The following is a 17,808-nucleotide window of genomic DNA, read 5'->3' on the forward strand; positions in this document are numbered from 1 at the left end:
TTCCTGAAATAGAAATCATGCCCTAATTAGTTTCTCCTTGGTAGGTGCATCATTCATTTAATTCTAAAGGCTTCCCTTGTAGTGGAAAAACCGTCCTCCTTCAAATAAGTGCCATACCCCATTTTTTAGTCTGGATGTCATCCAGTTACGGGGGGGAAAAAAAACCCACCTTGAAATAATCCTGATCAATGACATCTTCGGATAAACACCAAGTCCTAATTAGTCGGCGGTGTGTTATCCACTTAAGTGGATAAACGCTTCTCTCAAATGAACTCTGCTCCTAGTGGTGGGTTTGTCATGGCCATTTTTCATGTCAATACTTTAATGTAAAATCAATGTGACTTTTAAGAATAACTGCAAAGAGTCTGACCCCATATATATGTTTTTTTTTTTTTTTTTTTTTTTTTTTCATTTTTTATGCTGTCTGAATTTGCACTGTCCTGTCATCTACTGGCATCATCATTGTTACCGTGGACAACCTCACAACAACAAGCCAGTCAAGTCACACAATGACTGGGACAAGGTGCTACATGTTTTCATGCTGAAACACGACGTGGGTTTTACTGCACATATTGGACTCTAAACACTTAGCTGACTAATGCAACGTGCCAAAAGAACTTCTTCAACACGGTGTCACAATGCACGTTGGTTTCTGTCCAGCAGATAAACCTTATTTAATTTTTTTTTCTTTTTGGTGTGTGTTATGGATTACGTGATGTCTACTTGAAATAAAGCTTATTTCCAAGTTAGTGATTGAACATTGTGATGTGATATCTTCTATTTATTATTTACTACAAAAATAAGAATATATTATTTGACATAACCATCAGCGAGGAAAATGGGGAAAAAGTGGATATGACACAAATCAATAAACTAGTTCACTCATGCTTTGACATCTTAATTCTAATAGAATAATTTCAGTCACAATACTCACCCCGTTTATTATTTATGTCCAATAGAAAACTGAATCCCTGTTTTTTGGGGGTTTTTTTTAATTGAGGAAAATGTTTTTTTTTCGTTGGACAGCAATGAATAGTTAAGTATATTTCTTGTGAATTACACTGACAGCATATAATAAAATGCATTTTTAGATGACACCCTGTGGCAACCCCTAACGGGACAAGCCGGAAGGAAAAGATTTGTTCCAGGTGCATCGTGGGTAAGCGTACGGCATCTACCGTTTATTGTGCAATGCCGTGTTACATTTGGATGTAATTGCATTGCAGAAACGTGCACTTAATTCTGAATAATGTACTTTAAATGCGGAGCATGTATGTAGTATTGTAAACATTTCCACACGTAAGAAGCAAAGAGACTCACCACAGTAGCAGGATAGGATGAAGTACTAGATATTTGATATCTGGTGAAATACTGAGTTATGGGGGGGGGGGGGGGTGACTCAAGTGACTCTTATTCATCAAACAGTAATTAACTTTTTGCAACTTTGGGATGAACACATCGGCGGCACGGTGGATCTGCTGGTAAAGCGTTGCCTTCACAGTTCTGAGGTCCCGGGTTCAATCCCGGACCCGCCTGTGTGGAGTCTGCATGTTCTCCCCGTGCCTGCGTGGGTTTTCTCCGGGCACTCTGGTTTCCTCCCACATCCCAAAAACATGCAACATTAATTGGACACTCTAAATTGTCCGTAGGTTTGATTGTGAGCATGGCTGTTTGTCTCTAGGTGCCTTGTGATTGCCTGGCAACCAGTTCAGGGTGTACCCCGCCGCCTCCTGCCCGTTGACAGCTGGGATAGGCTCCGGCACTCCCTGTGACCCTTGTGAGGATAAGCAGCTAAGAAAATGGATGGATGGATGAATTCACACTTATTTGATCTTATTCAGTGAATCGTTTTTGGTTTTTTGCAATTTTTGTGCACCAAAGCCGTGTTTAATAAAGAAGAATAAAGAAGTTTTATTTTGGAATTACCCAAAATAGTCAAGGAATTATGTTAAATTAACGTTAGGCTGTTCATTCAAAACAGCCAAAGCCCTCTAACAAAAAAAAAGTAGTGCTTTGGTGTCATTATTGTGGTATCTATAGGTCCCTTTTAAGGGGAGTGTCAATTGAGTTTGTATGAAAAACACTTCTCGGACATATATTTAAATCACTTGAACGAAACAGTGTCACTGCCATGCAGGTTTGTCCGTTGTGCACAATTCATAACGTCACGATCATAACCTAAGCTCCTCCCCCCATACACACTCCTCAGTGGTAATTAATAATGCTCACATCTATTAAAGTCCTGACATGGCTGTGTCATCCCGCTTAATATGGGCCCCACGAGGCCTAAAAATATCTGCTTGCATTTCCTTCCAGTGTAAATTTGCATCCGTTCAGCACTGTACAGTATATTAATAATCATTTTAGTCAGTGGATTGGACTTGTATTACAGATTTCACCATGGGCAATGTGTTGTTATTTGTCACCGTCACCCGACCCCGAATGAGCGGAAGATGGATGAAGGAATGGATAATTATACATTAGAAAATGGGATGTGTGAGCTATCGTTTTTCTCGGTCCGTATTTGTACCCGACGGTGTTCTAAACAAGTATTCTCCTACAGCACTATCGTGAAAATTCTGAATTCAACCAACATTTTGAAACCAGTTTATAACAGATTGCTGCTGCTAGGGCACAGGTGTCAAACTCGAGGCACGGGGGGTCAGATCCGGCCCGCCACATCATGTGATGAGGCCTGTGAAAAGCAAATCATCTGTGTTCATAATGTTTGTTCCCAATCCCTCTTTTACAAGAAATTGAATATGAGTTTTGCAATCAATTTGTTTGCCTGATTTAAAAACTACTGATCCATCCATTTGTTGTATATTTGTTACAATATGAGGTGAATTTTAGAACCGATGAAAAACCAATACAGTATTAGGAATCAGTTCCTCTCTTACTTATCGTGTCAACGCCGCTTGTCGAGACTATTCTTAACCTCCTTATGTCATATGTGGACCCCGTGTATTAATCATTGGAAATGTGCATTTTACAGGTTTTGAGTACTTGGGATTGTTTTAATGATGATGCACAATTTGCCATGCAGCAGTGAGCAACCACAGCGTGAGTAACTCTGCTATCTATTGCGCACTAAATGACAAGAGTCTATTTTGGAAAAGAGGCTGCGCCAAAATAGGCACGCCAGCTATCTGCCAGCATCATGTTGGATGTCCACGGGACAAGAAAGAAAAAAATAAGTCTAGTCAAGCTGCACCACAAGGAACCGGGGGATGCTACAGTACTCTGAATTTCCAACCATTTCAAGGATTTTTGAGCTCAGAGAAGACATTTTTGGGGGGGGCGGGGCGGGGGGGCTGGAATTGTAAAACTTTGGAGCCTTCCCTGACTGACTGAGCCAGCAAAGAAGACCCAAGGTGACTTTAAATTGACTTGAAAAGACTAAATTGTTGTGTGCTGGGAGAGAAATGATGTGATTTTGCACTATTATCACATTAGTGCCTGAAAAAATAATTTTAAGGTGATAGATAAACAATTAATTGATGCATGCTAAGCTAACTGCATAGCATCAAGTTTCAGCTGGGTTAGCTAAAATGCCTGCCATTTCACCGCCTTTTTTTTGGGGGGGGGGGGGGTCAAACGACACATTTTACAGCTCTGGCTGGCTTTTAAAGTCGCTTTCAAGAGCGCTGTATGAGGAGGAAGTGAAGTGTGTTAGTGTAAATGTCGGAGCCTTATCAAACAGCTGAGGCTCCGCCGGCTTCTACAAATGGAAATGAAGCGAGACTGCTGGGGACAGCTGAAGTTATTTTTGTACCGCCGGGGCTGAAGGTAGAGAGGCGACAAAGCCGCTAAATGTCAACCATCGAAAAGGGGGAAACGCTCTGTTTTGACCTTGTTGCCGTGGAACTTATTAGTTTGCGTGTATTAAAATGACTTATTATTAAGTACCGTGTGGCGTTAAAATAATTTTGTATCGATGACTGTGGTGACTGACGTCTGCTGTAAGTGCTCATAAATATTTCCATGGGCACTGTAGATTTATGTATCTATAACACCCATCGATGACGCAAACACCGTTTTTCACAATTTTCGGTGCACCTGAACATGGCATCCGATGTACAGAAGGTTTTACAATGAGCTCGATTCCTACATAACCCAAATGTCTGTATTAAGAATGCACCAACCTACGCAGTCCTGAAATCACGACAATAGTAAATATTTGGATGAAAAACATGGAGGCAGCACGGTGGGTCAGCTGGAAAGCGTTGGCCTCACAGTTCTGAGGCCCCGGGTTCAATTCTGGACCCGCCTGTGTGGAGTTTGCATGTTCTCCCCCTGCCTGCGTGGGTTTCCCCCCGGGCGCTCCGGTTTCCTCCCACATCTCAAAAACATCCAACATTATTTGGACACTCTAAATTGCACGTAGGTGTGATTGTGAGCGGGACTGTTTGTCTCTATGTGCCCTGCGATTGGCTGGCGACCAGTTCAGGGTGTACCCCGCCTGCTACCCGTGGACAGCTGGGATAGGCTCCAGCACTCCCCTGCTACCCTTGTGAGGATAAGCGGCTAAGAAAATGGATGGATTGATGAAAAACATGGATTCACTGCTGAAACGCTCTCCGTCAGCACCGGCAACACAAGTGAAATATTGAGTTGTTTTTCTTTGTTCTGCGTGTAATGACATGCAGATACCAAGGTAGGACAACAACTGACCGGTCGGTTGAGGTGCAACCTCCAACTGTCTTTGATTCACCGCCACCCTGTCAGCATGGCTTAGTGACGCAATTGCAGCTAAAAATAACTCCAAGTTAGTGCAACATTGGTCAGATAAGAGCCATTTTCAAAATGTTAGCACTTTAAGCGCCAAAGGTAGCCCAAGATTAGGTGGTAGTGGCCGCCTCTGAACTTTATATGCAGGGTTAAAACAAACAAACCCTTTTTTTCTGTCCTGGATTAGGTTGATTATGATTGATGTTTTCCTCAGTTGTTGGTGTTGTTTGTAAAACTGATTGTCATCCTGTACTGCAGACGCAAGCCATGGATCAAGATTTGTTCGGAGGGGCCCCCAGGTTCCTCACCCGGCCCAAGGCGTTCTCCGTGTGCGTCGGCAAGGACGCCACCCTGAGCTGTACCATCGTGGGCAGCCCCGCACCTCTCATCACCTGGGAGAAAGAGAAGCTGAAGCTGACGTCCGGGGGGCGCTTCAAGACCGTGGAGGACGGCGATGTGTACCGTCTGACCATCTATGACCTGGCGCTGGAAGACAGCGGTCAGTACCTGTGCAGGGCCAAAAACAGCGTCGGGGAGGCCTACGCCGCCGTGACCCTCAAAGTGGCCCTTCCAACAGAGATGACCCCCAGGGCTCCCGTTTTCATGCTCAAGCCCACCTCGGCACGCGTGGGCCTGGGGGGTGATGCCGTGTTCCACTGCAGAGTTGTCGCTCACCCCGATGCCAACTTTGACTGGGAGAAGGATGGCCGCTACCTGGGGGAGTCCAACCGCATCAAGATCTTTTCAGACAGCGACAGCAGCAGCTTAAAGATCCAGAGCGTACGCTACCTGGACAGCGGCACGTACACCTGCAGGGTGCAGAACACGTTGGGCCGGGCGAACGCCGCCGCAGCGCTGGTGGTGGACGCCCAGGATGCGCATTTGTTTGCCACAGACAACCACACGTCCCTCCTCTCTCACCTCCAGAAGCGCAAAGAAGAAATGAAGAAGGATATGTCTGTCTTCCACACCGAGGACAGCGCCACCTCCGGCAAAATCACGGATGGTTTGAGTTCCATGAGTCTGGAGCACGATGTGAGGTCGTCCGTCCTGGCAAAGCTGCCCAAGGGCGTGTTCACCCGCACCTGCACTGTGACGGAGGGCAAGCACGCCAAACTGAGCTGCTTTGTGACGGGTCACCCCAAGCCCCACATCATCTGGAGGAAGGACGGAGCGAATATTAGCGAGGGCCGCCGCCACGTCATATACGAAGACTACGCCGAGAACTTCATCCTCAAGATCCTGTACTGCAAGCAGAGCGACAACGGTTTCTACACCTGCAATGCCACCAATATGGCCGGTCAGACCTACAGCGCTGTGCTGGTAACAGTCAAGGGTAAGTGGAAATTAACATACCGCACAGCACACGAATACCCCTCATGCTACACATCGCGGATCAAATTGGCCCGTTTTTTACAATTTAGAAAATAGAACAAATCTAAACAATTTACATTCTTTTCCTTTTTGCTTGTCCTACCACAGCGTGTCATCTTTTTCCATCTAAGCCCATCTCGTGCATCTTCTTCTCTAAATCCAAACAATTTACATTTTATTTGAAAATTACTAAAAAATGTTACTTTAGTTCTTTCGAGCCACACAGTTTGACCTATTTTATGAATGCAAGTACGTGTGTGTATAATTATTTCATTTTAACGACTGAACATGCACCAGGATTTTTTTATGGCTCAAATTCATGCAAAGGAATCAATCGCTCTTACACTTGACGCAACACCAAAAGTGGTTTTAAACCAACACTATTTCCTTGAATTATTTACACATTAATTTATGGTGCTTTATTGTTTTCTTTTCCTTAAATCACACATAACGTGTATACTAAGTTACTAAATAAAAAAATACAGAAATCATGTTTGATGTTATGTAATGATCATTCATACCACAAAATAAGCACAGCCGAAGCCTTTACATAATTGAATAATTGTTTGGTGTGGCCGCTCTTGCTTGACACTAGTTACCATATTAGTTTCAGTTTCTAATTTCCAACCATCATTTTGTATTAGATTTTGCAGCAGTATGAAATGTTACATTAGATTTTGCAAGTGTATCAAATGTGTAGCCAGTGAGCGTGTAAGAGTAGAAGGCTAAATTAAAGTCAACTTGTTGCCAGTTTTAACAGTATTAAAGGGGCCACCCACCGTGCATACTGTCAATGCCAGTAGGCCAAACCCCCTTCCCACTCACTGTGTCAAAATGTTTTAAAATGCGTGCGGCTTGTCGCGACGTGGTTCGACCGTGGCCCGTCTTCTGATGCGAGGTGTGGGGTTGCATCTATTTTCTGCTGCCGCTGAGAAGTTCACGGTTGCTATGTGGGGTTCACTCATACTGGCGCCGGTGAGAGCTACTGTGAAATTGACCAAAGCATGAAAGTGTGCAGTGTTAAAACAGAAAGTCAGAGTTTATAATACTGTATTTAGTTGGTGTTTGGATAGAATTTTTGTGGGATGGTGGACAGTTCTGAGGGCCGGGGTTCAAATCCCAACCCTTCCTGTGTGGAGCTTGTATGTTCTCCTCGTGCCTGTGTGAGTTTTCTTCGGGCACTCCGGTTCCCTCCCACATCCCAAAAACATGCATTAATTGGAGGCTTTAAATTGCCCGTAGGTGAGATTGTGAGTGAAAATGGTTGCTTGTGTTGTTTGTGAACCTGCGATTGGCTGGCAACCAAATTAGGGTGTACCCCACTTCCTGCCCGTAAATAACTGGGATGGATAATTAATCTATGAGCGCAAGGACAACGTATGACATTTTGTTAGCACGGTGGTCCCTTTTCCAGTCTTCCTCATTGTACTTTGCAATAGTTTTCCGTGAGTACTCTGGATTCCTCGCACATTCCAAAAACATGCACGATAGAGTCCCTGAAGACTAAGTTGTCCATAAGCGTGGTGTGAAGGCTTGTTTTGCAATACAAGTACCAGCCCCAAATTTGTCGGTCCCGTATATGTGTGTCCATATGGATGCTACATGCTAACTACAGGGCTGCAATCCCGTTTTAGAAAAACGGGATCATTGTACCCGAGTGAATAGCACTCAGTCGACCACGTTTAGAACATTCTGAGGCTGATTCTTCCATCCGATAAAAATTGCTGTTTAAAAACAAACTCATAAGAACGATGCTGATTGTGTGTAACTGATTAGTGAATAATCACATTTGAAGCTGTTCTAGACAACACTGGCATGGAAGCAGGACTTCAAAACATTCAAGTGGTAATTGTTCCATACTGTTAAAATGACTGTTTCAAGAATGTACCGTATTTTCCGCACTATAAGGCGCACCTAAAAGCCTTTAATTTTCTCAAAATGCCGACGGTGCGCCTTATAATCCAGTGCGCCTTATATACGGATCAATATTGAGCCTTTAGTGCAGCTCCATCTAATGGATGCATAATGTAACCTCACCCTCTATTGTAGCATTTATTCTATGCGCCTTATAATTTGGTGCACCTTATATATGGAAAAAGTCTGAAAATATGCCATTCATTGGAGGTGCGCCTTATAGTGCGGAAAATACCGTACCATTAATCCTTAATAAACATGTTTGTCATATGGAATTAATTGATGTTCAATTGCACCTTGAAGCAATAGCTATAGGAAACATTCTGCCCAGTGTTAAAACAAGAAAATATTTATTTTTTTCCTCTTCTTTATTGCACCAGAGCCAAAGCTGCCATTCAGGAGGAAACTTCAGGACGTGGCCGTCCAAGAGAAAACGTCGGCCACGCTGATGTGCGAGGTGCCGCTGACCAGCAGCCGGGCCGACTGGTTCATGGAGGAAATGCGTCTGGAGCAAAATGCCAAGTATCGCATGGAGGAGCAAGGCACCCTGCGTCGGCTCACCATACACAACGTGACCACCAACGACGACGGCGTTTACATCTGCGAGATGAAGGAGGGCAGCCGCACGGTGGGCGAGCTCACTGTCCTGGGTAAGATTGCCCGATTATGTTCTTTTACTTTGATTAGATTCAAATAGGAGGGATGTCATAAGGTGGGAAGAACGTGATGACAATTCAATGTAAAAACTCTTCAGGATTCATATGGAGCGACCCAAACGGGCCCGTAAATCTCTGGTGTTTCCACCAGCCTAGATTTTTTTTCTGTCTGTGGTCAAGATGTTTATTAGCCAGAGGTTGAGCTACATTTTGTTCGTATACCGAGTGGATGTGTGGCTTTAGCGTATCATAGAGACACTTCCCATATACCCTATGTACAGAAAGTTCCAGACGAAAAAAATCTGAACGCATATTTCACATATTCTAATGTCCTCAGGCAACATTACAAAGAAGCTTCCTCGGCGGACGGTCGTTCCCGTCAGCGACACCGTCATCTTCTGCGTGGAGCTGGAGCAGCCCTGTCCCGACGCCTACTGGACCCGCAACGGGGACAAGCTAAGGGCAGATTCCCGCGTTACCATCGCTTGCTCGCTCCGACAGTACACGCTCACCATTCGCGAGTGTCAGACGGACGACTCGGGAGAAGTGGCCTTTGTGGCCGGAGACTGCAAGACCTCCACACGGTTCTCTGTCACCGGTGAGCAAAGCTCCATTGCGCTTTGTTGAAAAGCTACACTGGACCTCGCGCTCACAGTAATTCCGTTTCATTCTCTTGATTTCTCAACATACTCACGACCATTTAGTAACTGTGTCTTTGTTTGACAGAAATTAGAGACAAGGACTAGCGTTAATAGCTGAAAATCTGACAAAAAATGTCAAACTGTTGGGATTTCACTGTGCACCTGTTGATTTGTTTATTTTTTCATGAATCTTTGATGATTTAATTGTGCTCTTCAGCGGCAAGGAAGCATCCTCCCGATCCCCCAGTTGATGCCGTGGTGCAGAACAAGACTGACTCATCCATCACCCTTCAGTGGTCTCCTCCGGACAGTGACCGCCCAGTGCCCGTCAAGGGCTACATTGTGGAGAGGAGGAAGGTCGGCACCCAGACCTGGCAAAGGTGCAACGCCGGAGAAACGATTCTGTCAACGGAGATCACGATCTGTAACTTCACTGAGGAAGCCACTTTCCAATTCCGTATATCTGCCATCAATGACTTTGGTCAGAGCGACTACCTGGAGGTGCCCGGAAGCTTCTACCTTGGTGAGACTGACATGTTTGGCATGATGTCCCAATGATGTAATATGCCACTTTTCTAACTGTCTTCTCATGCTCTGTTTGTCTTTTTAGAACCCACTGCCGAAATCAGAAAAGGCCTTGTGGACAGCACCGCAGTGTCCGGCGAAGAGTTCTCCATCTCAGTGGAGCTTTCAGCTGTTTGCTCGGGCTTCTGGTCTCTAAATGGCCGCCTTCTGCGCAGTGGCGGCGACTATCTCATCACACGCTCCAAGAAAGTGCACACGCTGCTCCTACGAGAGGTCACCTCGGACATGAATGGAGCAGAAATCAAGTTTGTGGGCGGAGGCTCGCAGAGCCGTTGCGTCTTAGCTGTCAAGGGTATGTCAAAACATTACATGCTTTTCTTCCCTTTTTTTGAGTATGAAATCATTAACTAAGACCTTCTTTCTTCATTTGGGATGCAGCACCGCCTGTCCGGTTCACTAATAAGTCAAATCAACCAGAGGTGATCATCTGCAGCGCCCAAGCTACCGCTCAGATGACGGCTGAGGTGTCAGATTACAATGCACAGGTTTGTGACGATATACGTGTAGTCTGTTATTTTACTGACTTTGTATGCCTATTTCAGGGGTGTCAAACTCATTTTTGTCACGGGGCACATTGTTCCGGTTTCCCTCAGAGGGCCGTTACGACTGTGAAACCATAAAAATCCTTTCTCGCCTCATCATATCGAGACGTCAAATTTATGAATTACTTTTGGAATCAGAAATCAAGGGTAATGGCTTTTTCAACTATTGTTGATGTTTGGTAATGTAAAAATGCTTGCAATACTTCAAATTTTGGTACAGATTTGAACAAGAATCACGGAAGATCATGATTTTCCATCGCGGGCCACATAAAATCATGTGGCGAGCCGGATCAGGCCCCCGGGTCTTGAGTTTGACACCGGTGGCCTATATGAAGCAATTGCTATCAGTAATTAAATTTAACTGTAATGTCTGAACATTTTTTTAATTAGGTATGTTCATACAGACCTCAATCAGCAAGCAAAACTATGCATTTTTCTGTTTTTATTTCCATATTTTGGATGGGTTCACACAGGTGATGTGGATGAAAAATGGGCGAGAGGTAAAAATGGGCAAGAAGTACGAATATGTGAACATGGACCGCAGGAGGATCCTGATGGTACACAACGTTACAGAGGAAGACGTGGGCGTCTACGAGTGCGTCTGTGCTGATGACAGAATGTCCATGCAGCTCACCCTTAAAGGTATGGCACAGGCAGGAGAAAATCAAATCAAATCAAATAATGATTACAAACATTCATTGAGCTTGGTTTGCTACATAAGAGAGGTACAATATTAGAAACACCTCTCCGTATGATACGATATAAAAGCATGCAATCAATGTTCATACAAAATTGATTGTTTGTAAAGTGATTCTGACTGTGCAAAAAGTCTCCACCTAATGCAAGATAGTTACCAAATCTTATTGACACAGGCTGGATGCAGCCAGCTGTTACTTCTATTTAATCGCATACTGATATTTCCCTATTCATTTGTGCGTTATGTTTCACAAATGCTAAAGATTCGCGTGTGTACACAGGTTTGAGAGGGAAGAACAGCAAAAATAGAATAAAACATTACCTGGATGACAACTAGGATATAGTGAATTCTCGTCTGTTTTGGTTTTTTCCCAGATGAACCCGCCAAGTTCCTGAACAAGCCCAGAGGTCCCATGGGCCTGTTGTCGTCGCTCAAAGGAGATCTCGAGTTGAGCTGCGAGGTTTCTCCCGCCAGCACAGCGGTCGTGTGGAGGAAAGATCAGATGGTGATCTTCGAGGACCAAAGAACTACCATCATCTCCAAAGGAACACTCAGGAAACTCCTCATCAAGAATGCAAAAAAAAGCGACGAGGGTCAATACTCCTGCGAGACAGCCACTGACAAAGTCACATTCCAAGTCAAGATTAAAGGTAACGGGTCTAGTTTGGTTCTTTCATCTCACATAGTATTTACATATTTAATGACAGCAAAAACTCTTTTCCTGTCAGAAACTCCAGCCCAGCCTGCCTTCTCCGACAAAGAGTTGGTGCAGAGGGAGGTGAAGGTTGCTCTCTCCCAAAAAGCCGTTCTCAGTTGTATCGTGTCAGATAGCAAGACGGAGGTGAAATGGTACAAAGACGGCAAGCTGCTCATATCCAGTCGGGACACTTACGCTGAAATCAAAGGCAATAACCGTCAACTGGTGATTGAAAAAGTGGAGAAGAGTGATGCTGGAGAGTACACCTGTGAGGCTGGAGCAGAGAAGATAGTCTTTAAAATCATTTTGCTAGGTAGGGATAACATTTTGATAATCAAAGTTCTTAGAGATTGAGCTACTGCACTTTCATTTTTCTCGTTTTAACTCATTTCAGACACCGAGGCAGCATTCTCAAACAAAGAAGTGGTCCAGAGGGACGTGAAAGCCACTCTTTCTGAGAAAGCTACCTTGAGCTGTGAAGTGTTTGATCCCAACAAGACGGTGAAATGGTACAAGGACGGGAAGCTGCTTGTTTCTAGCAAGACAATACATGCTGAAACAAAGGGCAAGAGTCGTCAGCTGGTGATCGACAGCGTGGAGAAGAAGGACGCCGGGGAATACATCTGCGACGGCGGGGCAGAGAAGCTGGTCTTCCAGATCCACGTGACCGGTAAGAAAATAGTTATTTCAAGTGGGCAATTCAGTGAACAGCTTTTGATTTTCCTCATCAGAACGTCCACTAGCCTTTGTCAACAAAGAGTCTGTCCAAAAGGAGGTGAAAGCAAATCCATCCCAACAAGCCACTCTGAGCTGTGAAGTAGCTGACTCCAAGACGGAGGTGAAATGGTACAAGGATGGGAAACTCCTTGTCAGTAGTAAGACAATTCGTGCAGAGTCCAAGGGCAAGAGTCGCCAGCTGGTGATCGACTGTGTGGAGAAGAAGGATGCTGGCGAATACGTCTGTGAAGCCGGTGCTGAGAAGTTGATCTTTAAACTCCAGGTGGCAGGTATTGAACAGCGACAAACTTGATTTATCCCCTCTGCCAAGTGCAAAAATACAAAGCAGGACCTCGTGTTTTCATCTACCTAAACAATTTCCTAAAAACTTGTGGAGAGGTATGCCCATTTTAATGTCTGGTGAGGTCCTGATATTGGAGGCAGACCTACAAATTCATGAGCCATTCAGTTCGCAGCCATTCGAAAACTAGAGGGCAGATAAAACATGACTGGAAACATGATATTGGCGTCATAAAAGAGACGGAAACAGACACTTGCCAATTACACTCCTCCTCAACCCATTTATTGAGGGATTGCGGAATCTGAGCCAGGTGAGGCTGCTCAATGCCCTTCTTTGGTCTCCTGGCGAATAAAGTGCCTTTGTTCCTTTTCCACAAGAAATAAATGCTTCTTTAGACACTTGTACTTGGGTCCCCCATTTTTTTTCCACACTAGCTGCCAAACTAGTGGAGAGTAATGTACCACAGTCGCTGCTTTACTACAGTTACCTGCTTTCTTTCTGTATTTGGTGTGCTGTCTGGTAAAGTAAAATTCCTTACCTTGAACAGCACCCAGATGCTGAGAGGTAAATGCTGGAGACCATCGTTCTCCTCAAATGTGTCACTGACCATTGCGTTCAATGCAGCACGGTTGGAAAATCAGAAAACTGTAAATGCCATTAGTGTTAACCTTGTCAGAGCTCAATGCAATGAGTGTGTTTGTTATGTTTATCCTTGCCAATCTTTTGTTGACATCCAAGAATCAAGCCAAGGCAATACAACTCTCCATTATTTTCCTCTGCAGAGGTTCAAACCAAGCCGGCCTTCTCCAACACCAACGCTTTTCAGAGCGAGGTGATTGCCTCCGTGTCCCAGAAAGCTGTTCTGACCTGTGAGGTTTGTGACAGCAAAACGGAGGTAAAATGGTACAAGGACGGCAAACTGCTGGCCTCCAGTAAGACGATCCGTGCTGAGTCCAAGGGCAAGAGCCGTCTGCTGGTGTTTGATAGTGTGGAGAAGAAAGACGCTGGGGAGTATGTCTGTGAGGCGGGAAGTGAAAAGCTGAAATGCAGGATGCAGGTGGCAGGTAAGATTTGTTTCTAAAAGTTAGCTTATAATAATCGGTGCAGTCGGTATCATCAGTGAAGATGTGGGGGCAATAAGCTGATTTCCTTTCCGGTTATTGACACAGCAGTTCAACCAAAGTCAGCGTTCTCCAACAAGGAAACTGTCATGAAAGAGGTGAAAGCTTCTGTCTCTCAGAAATGCTCTCTGTGCTGCGAAGTGGCGGATTTGAAGACCGATGTAAAATGGTACAAGGATGGCAAGCTGCTGTCATCGAGCAAGACAATTCACGTGGAGTCGAAGGGAAAGAGTCGCCAGCTAGTGTTTGACACTTTGGTAAAGGAAGACGCTGGGGAGTACATCTGTGTGGTTGGAACTGAGAAGCTGACCTTCAACATACAGGTGGCCGGTAAGAAATACGCCCTTTCTTTCTGGCATATAGATGCAGTACTGATACTTTGGCATTTATTTATACACTTTTCTCAAAACTTCTTCTGCAGATGCCCCTTGTGGTTTCTCTAATAAGGACTCTGTTCAGAGGGAGGTGACAGCCATTCATACTAAGAAAGCCACATTGTGCTGTGAGGTCGCTGATCCCAAAACTGAGGTGAAATGGTACAAGGATGGCAAGGCGCTCGCTTCCAGCACGGCGGTCCACATGGAGACAAAGGGCAGGAGGCGGGAACTGGTCGTAGAAAAGATGGAGAAAAAAGATGTAGGGGAATACGCATGTGAGGCAGGATCGGAGAAACTGATATTCAAGCTGCAGATGGCAGGTAAATTCTGCTTAAAATAGAGCCGATTCAAGCTCGTGTACAATCAGTCTCATGATATTGGTCAAAGTTCAGTTTGGTTTGTTTCCCAAATTCAGTTTTCACCTATAGAAACAGCCATTCGCAATCACATTCACTTTGTCACTGGGTGGGAACTGAATCCACGCGGCTCGCACTGAAGTCAGGCGAGTGTAAGCCTCCACCATCGGTGGCCATAAACCAACCCAATCGTTTTTATGTCTGTAGATGTGCCTGCCAAGTTCCAGAAGAAGATCATCAAGGACACATGCATCGTTCAAGCCGGCGAGCACATTGTCTTGACCAGCGAGCTTACTGCGGAAAGCAGCTGCAGCGTGAGGTGGTTTAAAGACGGTGTGGAACTCAAAGAAGGCACCAAGTATCAAATGAAAAAAGACGGCCTTTCCCGCACGCTTGTTGTCACAGCCACCGAATCCAAAGACAGCGGCGTGTACGCCTGTCAGACCGCTGACGACAAACTGGAGTTCAATGTGCAGGTCAAAGGTAAGTCTGCTTTTCCTGAAAGTCGACTGACGATCCCTTATTTTTACGATGACGTGCCACATTTTGTTTGCAGACGCAGCTTTAAAGTTCGCTGTCCTGTTGTCCCGTACCGTGACAGTCGACTTGGGGGACGCTTTAAATCTGACGTGCGAGTTGAACCAAGCCTCGGGTGATGTCCTATGGCGGTGCAATGGTTCTGAGGTTAAACCCGGAGGCAGGTTCTGCGTCAAGACAGACGGGGTGAGGCGGATCCTCATCGTGACTGGCGTGACTAAGGAAGACGAAGGCGAATATAGCTGTGAATGTAAAAACGACAAGACCTCTGCCAAAGTCTCCACTAAAGGTAACGGGAAACCCCACTCCTCTTTACAGAAGCTCTCTAAATCCTTCAGGTTTCTTGAGTGCTTGTTCTCAGACGCTGCGCTCTTCCCTTTCGTACACCACAAGACAAGGTCTTGCAGCGACCTCAACTGATGGCCATTTTATGTACCTTCTTATTTGGAACAATGGACCCAGTAGTGGTCACCTTCTCACTTGAGCCTTTTGCTGATGGTTTTGTTCTATTCACTGGTCTATAATCTTGTCCCTATAATCTTTTGGTATTTTATTTAGTCCCACCCATGGTGGTATAGAAAGTAGAAGGTAAGAGATGGATTTATGTGTCGGGTTTGCTTTCGACGCTTGACAGGTCGAGAGCAGGTGTTCTTGGAATTGTTCAATTGCGCAAAGAGTAAATCAGAAATATGGAATTCTGATTGACTAGTTGGAAATGAAATTTTCATTTCATGCAATACAAAGCACAACATTTCATTTCTTACTTGACTGTTTTTATGTATTTGTCTCTGTCTTTCAGTCTTACCATAATCAATAAACAACCCTCCAAAAAATTGATTTGTTTTCTTTTTATGGGAGCAAATTGAGCAGGGAGTCAAATGATTGTTTTCCTCTCTGTCTGTCATTCAACATCTTCATTATACTAGTCTAATGCCAATCATTCCTTTCAGCTCCCAGATCCGTCAGGCTGACTTCCAAACTCAACAATGTGGCAGCAACGGAGGGCAAGGATGCCGTGTTTAAGTGCACCGTCATCCCCACCGACACGCTTGTCAAATGGTTCCACAACAATGTTCCCGTCGCTCATGGCGACAAGTATAAAATTGAGCGCGGTGGCAACAGCCACTCGGTCACCATCACGTCTGTCAGCCAGGCGGACGCCGGGGAGATCAGCGTGGACGCCGAAGGGAAAAGCTGCAAGGCGACGCTTCAAGTGCAACGTAGGGAAAGCGCGTTGACGGTGGAACTTCTAAAGTTGAATACAGTCCATTCCGTCAAATCATGTTCTCATCATTTTAAAAAAAATCTGCCCAAGTCTCTGAACAAATCCACTTCCCTCACTGACATGCACGAGATTGCACTTTAAACAAGTGGAGGTTAGCCACGGCGAGCAATGACTAAATATTAATAGTGTTAACAATAACACAAACTGTATTCTGTTTGAAGAGTTATTTTTGGTAATCCACAATAAATTCAAGTGCAGTAGGCTCATGGAACGGAAATTTGCTTTCCCTATTTTATCACTTTTTAAGTCTCTGGCTCTAGAGATCCCACTGTCCTGTAAAATGACAGATTTCAATTCCCATAGGATTCCCCCAACTTTTTTTTTTTTTTTTTAATCATTCAGGGGAGCCGGTGACATTCAAGAAGAAGCTGGAGAACCTGACGGTGGAGGAGCAGAGCGAGGCAAAGATGGAGGTCGAGCTGAGCAAGCCGTCGGACGAAGTGCACTGGCTGAAGAACAGCGTTAAGATGCAGACTTCGGCGGGCGTGGAGGTCCGAGTGGACGGAGCCAAGCAGGCTCTGGTCTTCAAGAGCGTGGCTTACGCTGACAGGGGCATCTACTCGTGTGAAACTCTCGATGACAGAACCCAGGCCAAGCTCACTGTGGAAAGTACGTATGGAAGCATATTCCTATACACTGTAGCCTTAATATATGGCAGATTATTTGTGGGATTTATGTCCTTTTCGTTGCGGACATTTTTTTGCATTTTTTGGCAGGGTTTTTCAGCCTTTTACACCCATATGAACACTTTGACTACAGCTAAAAAACTTTGTAATATGCGAGGGTTCAGTTTTGAAAATGTATACTTCCTGATTAGAAAACGGATTTTCATTTCTTGTGGGTGACTCCAGAACACACACACTGGATAAATTTGTTCACTCCACAAATTAAAATGAATATCTATCTTCCTTAGTGAAGAAAGTGGGGCTGATCAAAGGTCTCAGAGAAACACGGATACACGAGACGGAGACGGTTAGTCTCGAGGTCGAGCTCAGCCAGGCTGACGTAGAAGGATTGTGGACCCGGGATGGCGTCAAGTTCAGATCGGGGCCCAATGTCAATGTCACGGCTCTGGGAAAGAAGCACAATCTTACCTTGTCGAATCTGACCAGAGAAGACTCAGGAACCATTGGATTCCAAGCGGAAGGCGTCCGGACTTCCTGCAAACTCATTGTTACTGGTATGGACACAATTGGCGAGTCTGTTCAAAGACCCAGATCATGTTGAAATGGGAGAAAGAATGGAGCAGTAGTTGAATCTCTGGTGTGCCAATCCAC

General features: G+C 44.9%; 1 protein-coding gene across 11 annotated transcripts in view; it reads left to right on the forward strand.

Annotated features, from left to right (window-relative positions):
- The first annotated feature begins 3,641 nt into the window (after positions 1 to 3,641).
- obscnb (obscurin, cytoskeletal calmodulin and titin-interacting RhoGEF b) overlaps positions 3,642 to 17,808 on the forward strand; it is a 58,634-nt gene continuing 44,467 nt past the window's right edge. For 10 of the 11 annotated variants that reach the window (XM_061839261.1, XM_061839263.1, XM_061839265.1 and 7 more), the window contains exons 1-20: positions 3,642 to 3,789; positions 4,990 to 6,067; positions 8,400 to 8,669; positions 9,013 to 9,273; positions 9,534 to 9,839; positions 9,927 to 10,193; positions 10,280 to 10,386; positions 10,917 to 11,085; positions 11,515 to 11,790; positions 11,869 to 12,150; positions 12,232 to 12,507; positions 12,569 to 12,844; positions 13,638 to 13,919; positions 14,025 to 14,306; positions 14,398 to 14,673; positions 14,917 to 15,192; positions 15,266 to 15,535; positions 16,197 to 16,466; positions 16,874 to 17,140; positions 17,445 to 17,711. In XM_061839261.1, coding sequence (XP_061695245.1) covers positions 3,682 to 3,789; positions 4,990 to 6,067; positions 8,400 to 8,669; positions 9,013 to 9,273; positions 9,534 to 9,839; positions 9,927 to 10,193; positions 10,280 to 10,386; positions 10,917 to 11,085; positions 11,515 to 11,790; positions 11,869 to 12,150; positions 12,232 to 12,507; positions 12,569 to 12,844; positions 13,638 to 13,919; positions 14,025 to 14,306; positions 14,398 to 14,673; positions 14,917 to 15,192; positions 15,266 to 15,535; positions 16,197 to 16,466; positions 16,874 to 17,140; positions 17,445 to 17,711 — 5,866 coding nt within the window. In that variant the 5' untranslated portion in view covers positions 3,642 to 3,681. The remainder of the gene's footprint in view (positions 3,790 to 4,989; positions 6,068 to 8,399; positions 8,670 to 9,012; positions 9,274 to 9,533; positions 9,840 to 9,926; positions 10,194 to 10,279; positions 10,387 to 10,916; positions 11,086 to 11,514; positions 11,791 to 11,868; positions 12,151 to 12,231; positions 12,508 to 12,568; positions 12,845 to 13,637; positions 13,920 to 14,024; positions 14,307 to 14,397; positions 14,674 to 14,916; positions 15,193 to 15,265; positions 15,536 to 16,196; positions 16,467 to 16,873; positions 17,141 to 17,444; positions 17,712 to 17,808) is intronic. The other variant, XM_061839262.1, reaches the window with a different exon arrangement.

The sequence above is a fragment of the Syngnathoides biaculeatus genome, chromosome 13 (assembly GCF_019802595.1).
Source record: "Syngnathoides biaculeatus isolate LvHL_M chromosome 13, ASM1980259v1, whole genome shotgun sequence".
Classification (NCBI taxonomy): domain Eukaryota; kingdom Metazoa; phylum Chordata; class Actinopteri; order Syngnathiformes; family Syngnathidae; genus Syngnathoides; species Syngnathoides biaculeatus.